At 40.8% G+C, this 19,883-nt stretch overlaps 1 protein-coding gene across 2 annotated transcripts in view; it reads left to right on the top strand.

Moving 5' to 3' along the window:
• LOC130178587 (collagen alpha-1(XI) chain-like) overlaps positions 1-19,883 on the top strand; it is an 87,207-nt gene that overhangs the window by 51,917 nt on the left and 15,407 nt on the right. For both annotated transcript variants that reach the window (XM_056390951.1, XM_056390952.1), the window contains 13 exons: positions 314-358; positions 744-797; positions 921-974; positions 1,610-1,663; positions 2,068-2,175; positions 3,087-3,176; positions 6,056-6,109; positions 8,935-9,042; positions 9,178-9,285; positions 11,741-11,794; positions 12,320-12,373; positions 16,109-16,216; positions 19,024-19,077. In XM_056390951.1, the coding sequence (XP_056246926.1) occupies positions 314-358; positions 744-797; positions 921-974; positions 1,610-1,663; positions 2,068-2,175; positions 3,087-3,176; positions 6,056-6,109; positions 8,935-9,042; positions 9,178-9,285; positions 11,741-11,794; positions 12,320-12,373; positions 16,109-16,216; positions 19,024-19,077 (945 nt within the window). The remainder of the gene's footprint in view (positions 1-313; positions 359-743; positions 798-920; positions 975-1,609; positions 1,664-2,067; positions 2,176-3,086; positions 3,177-6,055; positions 6,110-8,934; positions 9,043-9,177; positions 9,286-11,740; positions 11,795-12,319; positions 12,374-16,108; positions 16,217-19,023; positions 19,078-19,883) is intronic.

The following is a 19,883-nucleotide window of genomic DNA, read 5'->3' as shown; positions in this document are numbered from 1 at the left end:
TGTCTGCTGTTTGACTCAGTTTTGTTGAGTCTTACAGTGTATGTGGACGCCAGATGTTATGTGTTGTGCCTGTGCGTGTTGTTATAGTAGCTAATGAGGATGTAAATAAACAAACAAAAAAATAAACATATACCTGCTATCTAAATGAATAGAATCAATGGCATTGAACAGATGTATTTGCTTACTAGCTGTGCAAATACACTTCCTGTATAACCTCAATGTCAGTGCTTTACATAACTTTCATTCACACTTCATACTTTGACAGTTTTGACAAAGTTGACAATGTTTCTTTGTGCCATCCCTTGTTCCTCAGGGCACCTCAGGCAATGATGGACCTCCTGGCCCGCCAGGAGAGAGGGTTAGTATCACATATTCTTTGATCAATGCCTCCTGAAATGTTGAAGTTTTGTGCACTGAGTGACAGCAAAAGTACATCAGGTACATTGTACTTGAATCTTATCTCAAAGTGAATTACAGCTATTTGTCACATCAAACTCAAAAGGTGGATAAAGCCTGTGCTCCAGCTGCTGACTCCATTGGCTAACTGATTTTATACCTAATTGTGTTGCTAAAATCCTAAACATCTATAATGAAAAGTTAATGAAAGTTATTTCTCAATTACAATGGTAAGAAAGCTAAATTTGCCAACTAAAATCCAATTAAATTCCAATTCCAAGTTAAAGCTATGTTGTGTTTCTCATCTCTCCTCTCTGCTCACTCCATTAATTTTCTTTTCATTTAAGGGACCTCAAGGGCCACAGGGACCTGTCGGTTTCCCTGGACCCAAAGGACCAAATGTAAGTAGCTGCTGTCAAACAAGTCCATGTTGACAATTTTCACAGAAGCTTTTCAAATATTAATACACACTTACAACCTGATGTCTTGATTTTTTATGAACCATCTACCTTTTTCACCCCCAGGGCCCACCAGGAAAAGATGGGCTGCCTGGTCATCCCGGACAGAGGGGAGAGACGGTGAGTGGGTAGTTTCATCTGTGAATGGATTGTGTTGAGCCATTTGACCCTGAACGTCACGCATCAGCGCCCACTCTCTCCCAACTCAGCCTTTTGCCCTCTTGGATAAGTTACACAAAAAGTAAAGCATGGATGAAGAGAACTGAAATAGCATTCAAAATGTGTTTGTAGGGTGAAAGTGAAGCAGAAGCAATAGAAAATGTTAATATATAATCACTGCAGTACAGCTGAGTTGATGTAGTGTATTGTCACGACAGCTGATGCTCACTGATCACGATACCACCAGTCATCAGGGCCTCACCCTATATAGGGTTCTATACTGATGCCATAACAGTAGATACTGTAATGTTATGTATGTTGCACATGTTTTTCATGCAACATTTTCTTTGATTACATTTCCAAAACTTGGAACTGATAGCAAGTAATTCTTCATATTGGTAATGAATTACATATTTAGTGTGCTTTTATAATGACGTTATTTATCCCTAAAATGAAATATTAGCCAGCAGGGTGAGAGTACTGTACAGTACAAATAAACTTGACACCACCGATGATTTCATACTGATATTTTGTATGGCTCAGATCATTCATATAATGTACAGCACAAAGTAGACATCTCTATTTTTCCCCCTCAGGGCTTCCAAGGAAAGACTGGACCCCCAGGACCTGGAGGCGTGGTTGGACCTCAGGTAGATATACAGCACACTTCACTACTGTGGTTATTAGGAGCTACTTCCTCGATTATCCTGCGTGTGTTGTTGGACAGACACTGATATTTAAGTATGTACCCTTAACAACAAAATCTTATAAAATACCCATATGCACAGATTGTTATTGAGATGAATCAAAAGCTCTAGATAGATTTTTGGATGCCTTAGGTAATGAGGTCTGGGCTGAAAATAAATTATTGCATCTCATTAAGACTTGTTAAAGTAAAGTATGATTTGTTTATGCGCATCACCTCAGATATCTTAAACTCTAATCTCAGGTGCTACTACTGTATCAGTATCATAGTATCATATCTCCTTTAGGACACAGGTGAAGACATATTTATAGCACATTGACCTTAATACATCTCTGTTGCCTTCGACAGGGACCAACTGGAGAGACAGGACCCAGCGGCGAGCGAGGGCACCCAGGCTCTCCTGGTCCACCTGGTGAGCAAGGTCTACCTGGAGCTGCTGGAAAAGAGGGTGGAAAGGTAAATGATTTGTTTTGTGTGTTATAAAAGCACACTCCTCCAGAGATGAGTATTTACATGTTATGGTAAGTGTTGTCGATCCTGTTTTTCTCCACCTCATATGTTCGAGGACCACAGTGGAAAGTGGTCTAGCTTCTTTGTTTTTTTCCTTGGAGATTATTGTTCGTTTCTCTGTATCCTGGCGCTTGAACTACCCATTGCATTTTTATGTAACAGACTTATTCTAATATTATTTATGGGTAAACCAAGTATAATAAAGAGAAACCAATTGTTGTGGCCAGAGCTGCACTTACAGAGCTGCTATGTATAGAATATTGTATTGGAAAATCAGACAGCATAATAACAACTGAAGTCATGTAAGGTTCTTGAGTGATGTGTTTATTTAGATGTAATGTTTGTTATTGTAATTATAATGACCTACATCAGAATTAAAACACTTCTCAAGCTTTTTAAGATTTTATACACTCTTACTGTTAAATTGAATGCTTTCAAAAGATTAAAAATTTAGTATTTCTTGTTCAAGAACTGAACAGGAGGTCTTAATTTAGCGGTTTCACGATCTGGAATAAAGGTATAATTGGAAAATTGAAGGACAGTGGTACAAGCCCTAAAAAGTATACATGGTAACTTTGTTTAATATCAGGTGTATTGTAATCTTTATCATTCCTTTGATGGTTGTCTGTTAAAATTTGGCATGTCCCTCCTATTTTGCCATTACTCCTTAATCACTTAATCACTGTTTTCCCAAATAATAATTTAATTTCAGCTTTCATCAAGCTATTTTTTCTCTCTTTCTCTTGCCGATCCAGCTCTCTTTATTGTTTTTCACCTAAAGCAATTCTGTGTTTAATGATTACCCAACAGCATATCAGATGTCAGTTAAGTGAGTATTATCCCGTCTCCCTCTGTAGGGTGATCCAGGTCCCCAGGGTCATGGTGGCAAGGCAGGACCTGCTGGCCTGAGGGGCTTCCAGGGGGCAAGAGGTCTTCCAGGGGCCATGGTAACACACAGACCACCCACACATTAACACAGTCAGGCAAATAAACTCACATGTGCACATAGAAGTGTTTCATCCCACATCCTGAGCAAACACCCGGCTGAATTGAGCTCCAAACTCCAATTACAGGGCTAACAACCTGCTGTTAAACCAAATGTCAGGCTTGGCAATGGACCTGACTAGAAGGTGCAGAGCTGCCTTACACAGAAGTAATGGAGAGGACTAGTCCAGACACAATATTAACTCACTTTATCATCATTTATCTCAGCAAGGTTGAGGTAGGTTAAAGTGTGTTGTAAATGGGGCTTTGGCAAAACATTTTAGCTAGTGAATGTCTCTGTAATCACCTGTAGTCTGTGCATTTTAGAGGCTTTTAAAGCTGCACTAGTTTCAGGTCCTTTGCTAGAAGGATTTCCTGTTTTGTTTTCGATCGAAGAATGAGTCACAGCCCTATGATTTAGATCCAAAGCCACGACTCTGTGAGCATGCTACGTAGCCTGCTGAGTAACCCAAATTAATTCTCAAAAGGAGTGGGTATGGGTGAGAAAAAGTTCAAGGTGAAGAGGGGATGGGTTTTAGAGGCTGACTGAGGATCAGCTTGAGGGACTGTTGAGGCTGAAGCTCATTTCAAGGCTGACCATTAAGAGAGCGCACAACAGCCCTGCCCAGACTTATTACCACCGTTATGTTTGTCCCATGTGTGCAGGGGGGATGGCTTTCTCTTCATAATGGCAGCATACACACATATGCACACACTGCATGAGCTAACACACACACACACACACACACACACACACACACACACCCCACTCTCTCTTCAAGTGATCCCATCCAGTGACACACCGGCACAAACACACATGAAGGTGTACAACTGTTGTATGAGCAAGAGCATAAAAAGATAATCTCATTCTGTTTGCTGACAGAGTGCAGTGCAGGTACAAAGAGTTTGATTTCTATTTTGAACTGGCACACACATACACACACACACACACGCACACACAAATACAGACACACACACACAGGCACACACACTCTTTATCCCATCTCTCAGTCTTTGAGGAAAGGCACAGTAGCGATATACAAGCCAATAAATAACTTTTTGTGTGTCCAGCAAAGAAAGATCCCTCCAGCCTTCTAATGCACCGTGGTAAAATGTGCAAGCCAGAGAGGTGGAGAGTCTGCTTGGCAGCTTCCGCACCCCCTGGCTCTGTTGGAGCCTGTAAATTAGTTATTATAATGAAAGTCTTTACTGCCTCTGGTGAACTGTGTTTTCCATATGCAGCCTCAGTCTCCTGGTGCTGTGATTCAGCAGCACAGGCATTGCCATTCAAGGGCAGGGACCTGTATGAAGTGACAGGGGTCCAGAGATAGATGGACTATACCTGAACTTGTTGCCCACTGCGGGCTTCATCCCTTCTATTTTTCATTTCCGTTTAAGCTCATTTAATGGAACCTTTTGTATAAATAATATAAATACGCCTACAGATGAGGCTATATCATAACTTATTAAGAAATAGCCAATTTTTCACCAATCGAGTTGAGCTGTAGCCAAAGAAAATGTTTTATTATTGTAGTATTTCTTTTCTGAATTTGATGATTTTAGACAAATAAAAAAGCTGGATTTCCACCCATCGAACTCATTAACATAGTGCAACTGGGATTGCCAGATTGCTGTAAATGGTTGTTCAACCAATTTCCTCATTCTGTCATTTGCCAGAATATTAATCACAAAAACTATTTTGATAATCAATTAATTGTTTCAGTTATTTTCTCAAGCAAAATGCCAAAAAAGTTTTTTTTTTTAAATTAGCTGGTTCCAACTTCTCAATTGTGCAATCTTAGTGTTTTTCTTTGTTGTTCTTAATCAACTGATTTTTCTGTTGGTGGGACAAAACAAAACATTGAAAGACGGCACCTTGGGTTTTGGGAAACTGTAATGGGCATTTTTTCATTATAATAATCGTAAAGTTGCAGCCCACCTCACCCATCTTGTGGTGTATAACCAGGAAGGTAGGTTTGGATTAATGTGCTCAGGTTTCAACATGTCTGTCTCTTCTGGTGAATGGGATTTCATTTGTGGTGCTCACATCGTTGAAATATTACATTAGGAGCATTCAGCAGTAGCGTCTCTTTCCAGAAACACGATGCTTTTCTCTGGATTGTCCACAGACTTCACTGTGAACAATTTCTTTGGGAGAAAGTAGTTCCAATGAAATCTGTGCTGCTGGATATTTTAAATGTAATTTTTCATTTGCTGTGAGCACCGCAACCAAAAATCCTTTCAGCTCTGTGTGATTGGGGTGATAGAAGAAATCTCCCAGACTGATATCGCAAAACCTGGACAAATAAAACCAAAGAGAAAATTGTTTTTTTTGGTATTTTGGTAGAACTGACCCTTTATTGACCTGCTGCCTCAGTAAATCAGGAAAGAATTACGTGTTGATTGTGAAGGCAAATTCAAAGAAAGCACATCATGAGAGGCGCATTTTTTATAAATCTAGAAGGCATGCTGTAAGTAGGGGTTAGAAACCTTGCAAAACGAGAGTGGGACGAACTCAATGTTCACATCACTAATATATAAATGCAAAAATGATTTACCACCTTTTTAATAGTGTGTATAAATCACAAATTGCTATTTAATACCTCTCTGGACCCTAGCCTTCCATATATAGTACATGCTCATACACAGGTATGCACATATCTACACACACACACACACACACACACACACACACACACACACACACACACAGGTGCACACATCCACGCACGTAGAAACATTTAAAGGCCCATTTGACAGCTGTGATTACTGCTCTTTGAATGGCATTGAGCGGCAGCCCGCAGCGAGTGAGATCTAACCCTCTCCTGTCCTCTGCTTTCAGGGTCCAGCTGGCTTAAAGGGAGGAGAAGGGCCTCAGGGTCCCCCCGGCCCCATCGTAAGTAGCCCGTTGCTATGGTTACCTCATCTCTCCTGCCACAGAGATTGCAGTGAAAAGTGACTTGTGCTTTTGGAGAACGGAGTTGCACATGCTGCGCGCACCTCCGTTCTCCCGTGATTCAGCTGCACATGCGATGTGAAGAGGTGGTACAGTAGAGTAGGGCAGGTAGTTGCTTAGTTCAATTTGGGGATGGGGGGGGGTAAGCCATACTCATTTACTCATATTTCTTCTAAAACAGATAATTCTCAGTTTGGATCTTATATTTCATTGATATTATTTTGTGTGAAACCTTGTAGGATACACAATATGGACATCTGTGAGCACACAATTACAAATCTTTCTAACTGAAGATCACCTCTCATTCTTACTGTGTTTTTGTTTAGTATCATATTGCTCCGCAGAGGATAAACACTATAGTTTTATAATGATTACATTTTAGCAGTTTAAAGGGAGAGGCTTATGTGCCACAGTTTGGTAAAAACACTATGCTGCTTGAGTTGTAGTGTTTGTAAAACAGCTAAGAGATATTCTTTGGAATTAAATAAAAGAGAGTGCCCAACAACGTCACTTTGAAGCATGGCTTAATCATTGCCTAATTGCCTAATTGAACAACAACTAGTTTCATCCCAGTAACTTGATTGGTCTGCAATGTTTTTCCACTCACATTTAGCTGTTACTATAGCAACTGCTGCCGGGACAGATGGCAGAAGGTTGTGTCTTATTGTCAGCCTTTATTATTTTTGTATGAGCACTACTTTTAGAAAACTTTTCGCTCAGTTGATAATACACTTGGGATTTTTCTCTGTGGCTGTAGAAACTTATGTTGCATCTTCTGCATCACTGATTAACCTAATCACAGTAATGGCGATCCTTTTAGATGCTATAGCTGCATTCACACATTGTACTGTGTCAAATCTGACTTGCTCTTACATAGTTTAGGACCCTGAAAAGGAGCAGGAGTGGCAGGGTAATCCATAAATAAGTGGGGCACTTTTTCGCTGCCTTTGTCTCTGAACCCAGCCTCGGGAGCTCTGGCGGTGAATCTGTACAGAAAGCTGACTGACAGGCAGCTTTGAACTGTCTGACATTTTGTTCAAGCGTTAAATGCAGGCTCCCGATAATTGCCCCTGCTCACCAGCGACAGAGCAACACCAGATTAGATGACAGCGGATATGCAGAGCACGGATGAAAAGATGATGAAAGTGAGAAGAGGGGCTTTCTCTGAAAGAGTGAAACCATTTCCACTGCGAAATGAGATAGTTTTCTTAAATTGGCTTGAAAGTGAGCCATTGGCTGAAAACATGTGATAGACTGTTTTGGTGGTGTTTGAAAAAACTCCTTTTAAAAAAAAAAAAAAAAAAAAAAAAGGGAGCCGGTGTGCAGTGCCCACGCACACAAGAGATCTGATATTTTCCTCCATCGATTTCCTGCCAGAGATTGAGCTGCTGTTGTGCTGTGGGAAAGTCTGTGCTGTGTGTGTGTGCTGCAGTTTCCTAGTCTTTTCAGGGGGCTATGTGCATGCGTTTTGAAAGCGACAGACCCAAAAACGAAACAGAACAGAAAGGATGAATGCGACAAGTTGAGTGACGAACTTTGGTTGTGTGTCTGTCAGCGTGTTTTTTGTGTTGCAGTTTTGATTTCTAGCCACAGAATCACATGTGTGAGAGACAGGGGTAAAACAAGAGGGAGGGAAACAGAAAGAAACAATCTGAAGTCGTGTGAGTCAAAGAAACTTGTGTGTCTGTGTGTGTATGTGTGTGTCCTGGCGAGCAGGTTGGCAGGCTGCGGTTGACAGTTTGGAGCTTTGTGTGTGTGTGTGTGTGTGTGTGTGTGTGTGTGTGTGTGTGTGTGTGTGTGTGTGTGTGTGTGTGTGTGTGTGTGTGTGTGTGTGTGTGTGTGTGTGTGTGTGTGTGTGTGTGTGTGTGTGTGTGTGTGTGTGTGTGTGTGTGTGTCACCAGCAATGTCTGTCATGAAATGGGCCAGGCATATGAGTGCCAGGTGGCAGCTCACATCAGCAGATGAATCAGTGTGTGTGTGTGAGAATCAGAGTGAATCTTTGGCCTGGTAGGAGGATGCCATAATGACGTGCTGATCAAAAATGTAGTCACAGTTTATGTGATCTGAGCCACCACGACAGAGATGAGCACCCACCTGGACAGAGTAAAGATCAGAGTAATAAGACACGCTAATGTGGGAAAAAATGGCGAGACCTTCCATGAGGCCTTGACAGAGGAAAGCAGCTGAATCCTATTAGTCAGATAAGCGTTTACTCATCAGCAGTTCTCATCGGAGTGAAGCTTTGAGGCTGACAGCAGCTGTTGTTACCAGTTTATAAATCACAGTTAACATTATTGTCGTTGCAGCTCCTTATAAATCAAATAAAAAAAAATAATCAAATACAAAGATACATATTCTATTCTACATATTGTAATGTGTGCATGTTGCATTTAATCTAAACTTCAGCAAATATTGTCTTTAAAACATGTTTGGTTGTATGGGCACATCAAGTTTTTTTTTTTTTTTAATCTGGGTCTTGTTCTGTGAAAACTGAAAAAACAGTGAAGCTGATTCATTCAGGTATATTTAAGGCACTTTACATTATTGTGGCTATAGTCTGTGGAAAAAGGTATTTCTTGAAAATGTTTTTAATTAATGCAGCCTCTCTAATGAATTCAGACTTTTCATGGTTCAACTTGGACCAAGCACATTTCCTGTGTCTTTCATCTGCTCCACACTGTTCTCTCTCTGCAGGAAATTGACTTTTCTAGTTAGCTGCCGCATAATGCAGCAGTGAGTGATGGGCCTTTGTTCTTTGGTGACAGGGTTCTACTGGAGAGAGAGGTGCTGCTGGCCCCGGAGGTCCCATTGGTCTGACAGGACGCAACGGCCCCCAAGGACCACCTGGCCCAGCCGGAGAAAAAGGAGCTCCTGTGAGTTTTTCTGTCCAACTCTGATTCAGTCAAACGCTACTTTGACTCTGCATGCACTGTGACTTTTAGGACAGCACTGATTTGACTGATGGTAATGTGACACTGCCTTATGATTGTTATCAATGTCATGTTTAGGGAGAGAAAGGTCCCATGGGTCCTGCCGGCCGTGATGGAATTCAAGGTCCTGTTGGTCTTCCTGGTCCGGCTGGTCCTCAGGGTCCCCCTGGAGAAGACGGTGACAAGGTAGAACAAAGTTATATATATTAGAATACTAGGAATTCTTGATTTCAACATCTACCTCAGAGAATTAGATATTTTTCCTCACAAAAGCATATACTAAGGTTAATTATGGGTAAAAAACGAACGGAGAGTTCAACGCCAACATCTGTAACAATCAGCTCCTGAGATCAGAACATTATGGTTCAACTGCAAAGATTTTTGTAAAACAAAAAACACATTCCTTATAACATCAAAGAAGACACGACCTGTCTTCAGCTGGCAGCGTCTGATCAGAGATGTAAGGATGTCATATGCATTTCTCTTCATGTCTTCTTACTGTGTTCTTTGGTTTTTTTATTCTTCTGCCTATCATTATAATTACATTTGACGCACCATGGCTATTTTAGAGAGACATGTCTTAATATACCGTATGTATATGTATATATATAGAAAATGCAGCATTAACAAATATGCTTTTTCATTTACTCTGTTGCTACTCTCTTCCTATTATAGAAAATATTATCACTCGTGCAGCAGATTATTGCTCAACTTACAGTGGCAAGAAAGAGTACGTGAACATGAACGTGAACTATGATCTGATCTTCATCTGAGTCACAAGTACAAAACAAAAATCAATGTGCTTCAGCTGATATCACATACACAACTATAATCTTTTGTGTCTTTACTGAGCACAGCCATTAAACATTCACAGTGCTGGTGGAAAAAGTGAGTGAATCATTGGACTTAACTTTTTGAACCTCCTTGGGCAACAACAACCTTGAATGCGTTTTCAGTAATAAGTTGCACAAAGTTCAGGAGGAAGTATTCCTGCAGAACTCCTTCAGCTCAGACATATCATTAGGATTTCTGTTGTCAGCGTTTCTCTTCAGGTCATTCCACAGCAGCTCTACCACGTTAAGTTCTGGGCTCTGACTGGGTCACTCCAACAGGAGCTTGTTCTTTGTTTGAAGTCATTCTGTGGCAGATTTACTTGTTGTTTAGGGCCATTGTCCTGCTGCATCATCAGGTTTCTACTGAGCTTCAGCAGGTGGACAGCCACCCTGACAATATCCTGTAAGATAATGATAAACTGATGAACTTGAGAATTCATTTTCCCCTCGATGATGGCGAGCAGCCCAGAGGCAGCAAAGCCCCAAATCATGATGCTCCCTCCACCTCACGTCAGTGTTCATGGAGCCCTTTTTACGCCGTACATAGTGCTACATGTTCATCGCAAACTATTCACCAAAGATTTTCAAAAACATTCTCCCAGCAGCGTTGTCAAGACTGAGTGTGTCAAGCTGCTGTTTGGTAAACCTCACGCACGCTGTGATGGGTTTTTTTTTTTTCTAGAGCAGCAGCTTCCTCCATCATATCCTGCAATGGACACCATGCTCCATGCAACCACACATCATGATTTGCATATAATAGACTCATGAATACAGATGCTAACCAGCTCCAATGATTCCTTTAAGCCTTTAGCTGTTACTCTGGGCTGTTTTTTTTTTTTTACCTCACTGATCATTATGCATTGTGCCTTTGCAGTCATCTCAGCTGGACGCCCACTTTACGGGAGAGCAGCCACGGAACTAAATCATTTCCGTTTAGAGATAGTTTGTCCGACTGTGGAAGGATTAATATCTAAACTCTTTGAGATGATTTTGTAACCCTTTCAGATTTATTTAAGTCTTCAGAAATCTCTTTTTTGCGAGGCATGGTTCACAGCAGCAGATGTGTCTTGTGAATGGCAAACTCAAAATGTTTGAGTGTTATTTTATAAGTAGTAGCTCCAACCCAAACCTCCAGTCTGGTTTCATTGACGTTTGCTCACTCCTGATTCCAAATAGACTTTGTTGAAATCATTAGCCTCAGTGTTCACGTACATTTTCCAACCTACACTGTGAATGTTTGAATAATGTTTTCAGCACGGACAAGAACAGTTCAATGATGTATGTGTTTAGTAATATAAAATAGATTGTGTTTGTTTTTAATTGTGACTTAGATGATGATCAGAACATGTTTTAGGGCAAATCTATACATAAATGCAGGTTCGCGTACTTTTTGTTGCCCCTGTACACAGATAAACAAATATATATGTACTGAAAGAGCCGGCAGTCTCCACACACTGTTTACCCTCAGGCCAGAAAATCCCTAATCCACAGTTGATACACTAAACCACAGATCAGCATCTTTACATTTGTAACCATCACACCTCTCCGATCCCAGTCACATCTTCCGGCACACCATTTCGTCAATCAAAGTGCCAATGGGGTTAGAGAGGAAGCCAATCAATTAATTGCAAACACTCGCCCAAGGTGTTTGTGGGCCAATCAAATTAGAATCTCTTGAGAAATATTTACTGCCCAGTCATGGTAAAGGTGACACTTTAAGATATTGGACTTTGACTAAACATGGGAGCCAAGAGCCTGTTAAGATGGAGAGCAGAGATGTGAGCTCTGTTGTTTGTATTGCACCACAGGGGGAAGTCGGTGGACCTGGACAGAAGGGAAGCAAAGGAGACAAGGGGGAACTTGTGAGTCTGGATTTTCTCTCTTTGTTACTTTTTATATAACTTTTTTAATAGAAGCCGAGTTGTGAATGATAATCCATGCTAACTGAGCAAGGAAACACTAATCTTAAGTGCTGAATTCTGAAGTGAACTGAATAAATTAAGGAAACATAGGTTACTTGGCAATGACTCATCTCAGGTTACCTTGCCCTAAACTGTCTGCAGCCTATAAAATATTAACTGAAATGCTGTTATGTTTCCTAAATGGTTGCTTTTTTTATAATATATATAGATATATAAAATACCATTGTGCTCTGCATACATGTGTTTTTTTAAGTGACTTTGGCTTTTGTCACAAATACATTAAATATTGAAATATATTTTCTCTTCTAGAGAAATGTTATTCCCCTCAGGTAGACAGTCTGTATGAGGATCAACAGCTTTAGTGTGTAAATCTTTTCAATAACCTCTGCTGTTCTCTGGCATAAATGGAAACAGCGGGTCTATCTCGTCTCAGACTGCGTATCTCATTGTTCATTGTGTTTTTAGGGTCCACCAGGTCCAAGTGGTCTTCAGGGTGTGGTCGGAGCTCCTGGCCCAGCTGTGAGTATCACTTCCTCCGGGCATCTGGTGTCAACTTTTCCCTCATGAAATATTACCATGCACTTTTATTAAAGGATGCCTTATTCAGGAATAAAACATGAAGTGAAAAAAGTGCAGCTACTTGGTAACCAGTGCACACCAATATCCTCCCCAAATGTCAATGTCAAGACATTTTCTAACCTATACTCGGCAGGTTTTTTTTACAATCCTTTTTTCCCCAACATATCCAATGCCAACGCAATTGTCATTTTTCTAATTTTAGCCCCTTTGTGGGTCATGTGTCATAACAATGAAATGGTAAATCAAGTTTTAAATATTTACTTCAATTCAAGGTCTCATGAAGTGATGATTCCAAACAGGAAATGGACCAAAAGCCTGTGGGCAGAGATTTTTTTTTTTTTTTTAACTAGCTGCCTCCAGGCCTGCAGTCCCATGACGAAATGACAGAATCACGTCTGTTTCTGTCAGACTGCACCCTGTTATCCAGTAGTTTCCAACTATATCCTGTTAAGAGCGATGTGTAGCATCTGCAGGTTTTTATTCTTGCTGATGGTGTGACAATCAGTTAAATGAGCTGTTAGAGTGTTTAGATAGATTGGAAAACTGCACACTTGGCTCTTAATGGTGCATAGTTGGAGACCCCTGTTACAATAAGGTGGCCCTATTTAAGAAACAATGTTTTATTCCTTAGTTGATCAGACATTTAGCGCTGTTCCAGCCAGGTCAGAGATACATTATGCAAGCACTATTGCTTTTTTTATTGTTGCCTCTGCAGTCCAAAAACCTTTTGGCTGTAATCCCTCTTCATTTAAAAATGCCCAACATTTTATCATAGGAATGTTACACCAATTTCATCTTAACCACAGCTTTTACTTGAGTAACATGAGTAATGTAACGTATTAATATCAGGGTACCCCACAAGGAGTTCTGTCATCACATCATTCGGTAGAATTTTGTTTAAGCACCCATCCATTAATTACACTGCAATTACAAATTTAGATTTTGTATTGCTTTGTGATTCTTACATAGGATTACACTAGTGACCTTCCAGTTACAAAACGGTCACAAACCACAATGGTACCACCACCTGCCAATCATTTCCAACTATTACCTCATATGGCACCAGACCTAGCTGAAAATACTGCCTTGTATGCTGCATCCTCTACTCATCCATCTCATTAACACAACAGGATAAGTCCTGCTTCTACAATAGCTGATGGCCTCGGGGCAACTAACGGCTCATTGCTGTAAATTATCAGGCCTTAACAACCATTCTAGCAAAAATTCAGCATCTGCAGGGCTCTGTGGGGGCTAGAATAGACCTGGTGAGACGGATTGCCGTGAGCAGGTAGCGCACCCAAGCTGAATAACAAATTATTTAACAGTTGTTTGTCCTGGTGAGTCAGTCTGCTCATGTGTATTCATATCTTCATAACGGAGTCCTGACTCGTGCTGTGTAGTTTCACCATTAGCTGCCCTCTTTTTTTTTTTTTTTTTTTTTTCTTACTTCTGCATGTCCTAATGTTGTTATCACGTTTGACTACATCTACCCCACCTCTCAGGCAAGGAGAAATGTTAGTGTTTGTATGGAAAATGAATGAACCAATTTCCTGTTCAGCTAAGGCTTAACAAGGTTTGCAAGAGCTCAGTCGCCAGTGCTTTTGTCTACAAGATGCAACCAAGGTGAAGCGTTTGGAATGAAAGAGCCTATAGACATAGGGCGGTATCGATCTCCATCAGGATGTGGTAAACATCCTTTTCTACAAATAAGTAGTAGGTTTTTATTTGGCACTATCTGATAAAAATAAAAAATACATAGATGTACAAGAATAATTTCTGAAATTTGACTTGGCTGGAGGAAACACATTTTTATGATATAAAAGTTTGTGTCTAACATAACATGAGGCAAACAATAATCCTGAAATAGGCAATTAATGTTTTTTTCATGGACAGTCTAAACATGTATTGAATTTAGATGCACTTCAGGTGACTCATAAACTACACCTGCCTGAGCACATGTGTGATGCCTCCAGGCCTGAGCATCTCTTGTACCCACAGGTGCTGTACAAGTGGTTGTGCTGAATCATACCTCAGTCCATTAAATCGGCCACACTTCAGATTTCAGATACAGCACATTAATACTAAGACCTAACATGTTAAACTTCAACGTTGGCAAATGTTAATACTTATAATGATTAAAGGTGATTGCCTCTGAGAAAGCATTTTACTAATTAGAACTACAGCACGTCTTCTCTTTTAGATCTTTAATTCAGAAAACAGTGAGCCAGCTCTATATCATACAGTTTGTCAGTTTTGGAAACTGCAAGTATTGTTGGATTAATGCCGAGCAGAAGTCATTAATTCCAGTGTGAGTGATGGACAGTAATGGAGAGACCTGCTGCCCATTAGATCGGGGATAAATTGGACAAAATATCATGGCATCATTTAGACAGAAGAAAACAATTTTAACTACTTTTCCGCCAGTGTTATCGTACTGGGTTAGACTTTTGATGTTAATTATAATGTAACATCCTATGTTTTTCTTTTTAAAATCCATTCCTACATCCTATCTGTGGGGCTTCGCTGCTCATAATCACATAAATACTTGACATTATTCACCGTTGGACCATTTCACTAATCATACACAAGCAAACCAAGCTTCATATTTTGGTGATGATAACTGTTCTACGCTGTCCTCCATGTTGTCTTGGAGGTTTCTTTCCAATTCCATCAAGGATGGAAACAGTCTGCCAAAATAGTGGTGCAGGTTGTGCACAGGGCCAGAAACATTTCTGATTCCATTCTCCCTCAGGAAGTGTTGGGGCAGTCAGATTTGTGTCTGTTTTTTTGGTTTGTTTAAAGTCTCTCTAAACTTTAGTCCACTTTGTCGCCGACTCTTTGGTTCAAAGTTGTACTCACGGTACCTGTAATCACCTAGCATTTCCCTCTTAACTGTTCTGTATTCAGAACCAGCACCTGAGGCTGCCTACATGTCCCAGAGCTCAGCGAGAGCTCCTCAAGCTCTTTCAACTGCTGACATGCGTTTGAACTGAAAACTCCCAGTTTGTCAGCACTTCACTCTTTCCCTGTAGTCTCCCCTTTCTATCCGCTGAAGCCCTGCGCACCTCTGACTTCACAGATGAAGTCAGCATCTTTCACATAGGCTGTTTACCATAACCCCTTGGCTGTACTGTACTTCATCTTGCTTCCCCTGATGAGAAGCTTTGGTAGGGTGGCTGCTGTTTCCCCAGGTAGCCCAGCAACACAGCGCACCAGTGGCTCGGACAGTTGCCCTTGTACTTTCTATCTAATCTAAACTCTAAATTGACTAAAATCTAAATGAATGCCATCTGCGATATGTCTGAGATGCAGACTATTGGCCTGTACAGAGTTCACTGTGAGAAAAGCTCCTGCCCCCTCCTGACACTGAAAGCACTGTGTGGGTGTGGAGAATTGATGGATGGATGGTATTGCCATAAAATGACCTTCAGAAAAGGCAGTTAAGGTAACCATCCATCCTCAGCCTTTGTTAGAATATGGGCGTCGACTCACACTCCACCATGCGAGCTTGGATATGCTCCATAACCTTGAAAAGGATTAAGAGAGCAAAGAAATCCCATAAGAGAAAAAAACCCACACAGATATGAGTGTTTGTGGACTTGCATTTCCTAAACCTCCAGCTAATGGGGATCAGAATAAAGATGCTTGCATTGTGTGAACTTTGACCTCCCACAGGGCAGCGACGGTGAGTCTGGACCGAGAGGACAGCAGGGTATGTTTGGCCAGAAAGGAGACGAAGGACCCAGAGGATTCCCAGGTCTACCAGGACCCATCGGGCTGCAGGTAAGTCTAAGTGTGCATCCTCTAGATAAACACACAAGACACCCAGATCACATTGAACGCAGCTCAGTCGGTACACACTTCACTTTCCCTCAGCCAGCCAGAGCAGAGCGAGCTCCTCTATACCCCATGAGCCGACATTTCATTTCTCCTTACATCATTTACATCAAACCAGAGCATAATTTATTAATGCAGCCTTGGCTCCTAATAACACTTTGTATTGCTCCTGGGCAAATAATGCTTTTTCGGCCTCAAGGACTTTCCTTAGCATAGACAGTGCTAAAAATCCATCCCCATTGCAAACATTTTGCATTTGGCATTTTGCCGCAGCGTTAATGGTGGAAGGGAGGCTGCCGTTGGTTTTTCCTCTCAGTCTGCATCATTATCATGCAGTAAACTGCTCCCCTGCAGTGCTCCCGGGCCCAAATAAGAGACCAGCTGCCGTGGCAGCTCTTATTTGATCAGATATTTTAATCAATGTATAGAATAAGTTAATTTATCTTCTGCAAATATTTTCTCATTTTAGACATATTACAATAAACATACAGTCTTCATCACCTAGAGGATTTAACAACTAGGCAGTCAGGATGTAGTTCTAAATTGATTTGGATACCAAGATTGACACATTTGCTTGCCTGTGATATTACAAATATTCTGTCGAGTCACTAGGACTCCCTGTAAACAGATAGAATAAAATAAATAAAACTGGCCTGCAGTTTTCTTTTCCCCCTCAATTCACATTGATCTAGGGCTACTTATCTCATTTGTAATGATAACAGTTCACTGATTCATAGATGAGTGTTTTTCTTGGAATCATGCAGAGTATTGTACCATTTTTGGTGCTGAGAGAGGAAATAACACCTTCTTCTTCTTCTTCTTTTTACACATAAAAAGTTAAAATGACAAACAATAAAACACAACCTGCCTCAGTTCAATACACTCAGGGATGTTAAAGACACAGCCGTACTTAGTGAGGTGTGCTGTGAAGTTTATGGTGCCTAATGTTAGAAACATGTAGGTGGGTATTGCTGTTTTACTGACATTATGTTGTCAGTTTAGTTCATCGATGACTCTTGTGCTACTGTTACATTTTGTTTTAGCATCTGTGTGTGTGTCTCTCTCTCAGTTGTCACTTGAAGTTGTTGTTTAGCAAAAGTTGCATAGTCTCGCTTATATTACATTTTCTGTGTGTGCAGTAACCATGTCAGATGTCAAGAAACTTGTCCCATAAGGATGTGACTCTAAAACTAAGGCTGAATTTTATGTTGCTGCTCTCCCACAACTCTGCTCCATTCAGCTCTCTTTTCCTTAAAGTGAAAGTGAAAGAGGAGCAAAAGACAAGAGCGTTAAAGCCAATGAGCTAGAGTTGAGGAAACTTGCTTTGGTGGCAACGAATAAAGAAACAGCATACTTGAGAATATCTCAAAGTCAATTATCCAAGGACTCACTGAGGATGAAATTAGAGCGAAACCCCACTGGTCAATAGGGCCAGATAACAGAGTTATTAAGTGCAATTGGCTTTTAATTGGGCATAATGCACTCCATCTCCACTCTTTTAATTATGTTTGGCTAAGCTGCCCTTCAGTAGATGGCAGCAGCCACTGCAAGCTCAGCTCTTCAATGCAATTATCTGTAGCATTAATGATTTTTGACTATGGGGAATGAATGGCTTCGGTTCGCCTTCCGTCATGTGGGGCTGTGTTTGCTGTGGAATATTGGAGTTGCTCGCTGAGAGGATGAATGCTTCAGAGCGAGAGGTTAAGATGTGGACATAGAAATCAGATTTGATTACTCCGAGAACTCTAAGACTAGTGTGGGAAATAGAGGAAAATGCAAAGTCATGAGTAAACATTTATTGATTTGCTCTGATATGTGTAGATATAAGTGAGTCGTGTGTGTGCATGTGGTTTATGTCAATTTTACCCACAATACACCTCTTTTTTTCCATCCTCCTGATCCATTAGTTCATATATTTTACAAACAAGCACCGACAATTCCAGCACTGATCAAGAGCCCGTCACATCCAAACATTATACATGAAATAAGTTGATGCCTCATTTATTTTTCCATTCTTTCTCCCCTCATGCTTTATTACCTTGACTAAAGTCGCAGTCAGAATCAGTTATAAATTAGCCCTCTCTGCCGTCGCAGGTACAGTAAATCAAGAAAATGGACTGAAACTACACACATGTGATCTCAATGATCGATATCCATGTCATTCTGGCTTTACAGTAACTTATCATTACCGCTGCTTTCCACCCACCTATTGATAACACGTGCTCCATCATCGGAGTTAAACTAACACGGCAAACAATAACTGCAATTATGCAGACAGACAATAAGCCACAATAGCAAGCGAGAGCTCCTTCATTTTCGGCGCAGTTACGCACCTTCCCAAGTTGTATTCAAACTGTTTTAGTCAAGCATGATTGAATCCCAAAACTGGATAATATGCACCGCCTGCACTGTCCCCTTTGTTTCCACTTTCCTGTGGACATAGATGGATGGAGCTCCCACCCTGTAATTTACACAGGCTGATTATACCCAAGCCTCCCATACCCTTTAATTACAATAGGTGTCCTGTTTGACTAATTGTGTGTTTACACTCAGGGGCTCTGCTTGTATTAATGCATTCTCCATCACATTGCATCCTAAAGCCCACTATTCAATACACATCATCTGAAAGTACCTGTTAATGAGCAGCAGAAATGTATTTATGCTCCTTTCCAATGTGTAGTTTTGTCTCAGGTGCAGCCGCACATGACCTTTTTTTTTTTTTTTGCACTGACAAATATTTGTCGTCTTCTCAGGGTTTGCCCGGCCCCCCTGGTGAAAAGGGAGAGAATGGAGACGTTGGACCAATGGTGAGTGCAGCTCTTTTTGTTATTTTTCTCTGTTACAGCGATTCACATTGTTTTCACGTACAACCCAGTGAGGTGGGAAATTGTTCTGAAGTTCTGGCTGGTGGTGGAGTTTGGCAACTCCACCAGTCATTTGGCAGATGTTTTTGAAGTCTGTGGAAGATCAGCTGGCGAAAACTTTGCATCCTCTGTTCCAACGCAGTATGTTTTTTTCAACTTTCCTTTATTATGTTTTTTTTTTAGTACAGTTCGACTACAATAAAAGTACTGTCAATGTAGAACTGAGGGTTCAGCCAGAGATTCATCAGAACAGACAAGTATTATGTACAGATATTGTATGGAGGTTTGATTTTCTGACATAGCTTCACACCAGCACTCGAGCACAACAAGCACAGACACAGAGCAGCCTGTATTTCTGTCTCTCTGCCCATCTGTGTCCCACTGTGTTCACAAAGTCTGACTTTTTGGTCTTGTCTTTGCTGTGCTGAGCCATATCTTAGTATTATGTTCTTGTCTCAGACCTCATGTGTTGACAAGAAACACACTGGTTGTCATTCACAACCCTAGTTTCTATGATACAGCAGGTGTCATCAAACAGTGGCTCTCTAAAGATAATCAAATCTGCTTTTGGTTACTTCAGATTGCTTCTGCTACTCTTCCTCGTATAGCTGCTGTTTTTTGATACAACAATACTTTGAAAGGAAGATATAACTCCAGCCAATAAATGGAAAATACTGCAGTCTGTACTTTCTGAAGATAAACATATGTTTTCTGCACATTTCCCATATGATAAATGGTGTCAAAAATCC

Source organism: Seriola aureovittata, chromosome 12, assembly GCF_021018895.1.
Source record: "Seriola aureovittata isolate HTS-2021-v1 ecotype China chromosome 12, ASM2101889v1, whole genome shotgun sequence".
Classification (NCBI taxonomy): domain Eukaryota; kingdom Metazoa; phylum Chordata; class Actinopteri; order Carangiformes; family Carangidae; genus Seriola; species Seriola aureovittata.
The sequence above is the reverse complement of the archived record's forward strand: the minus strand, read 5'-3'. Positions and strand labels throughout refer to the sequence as shown.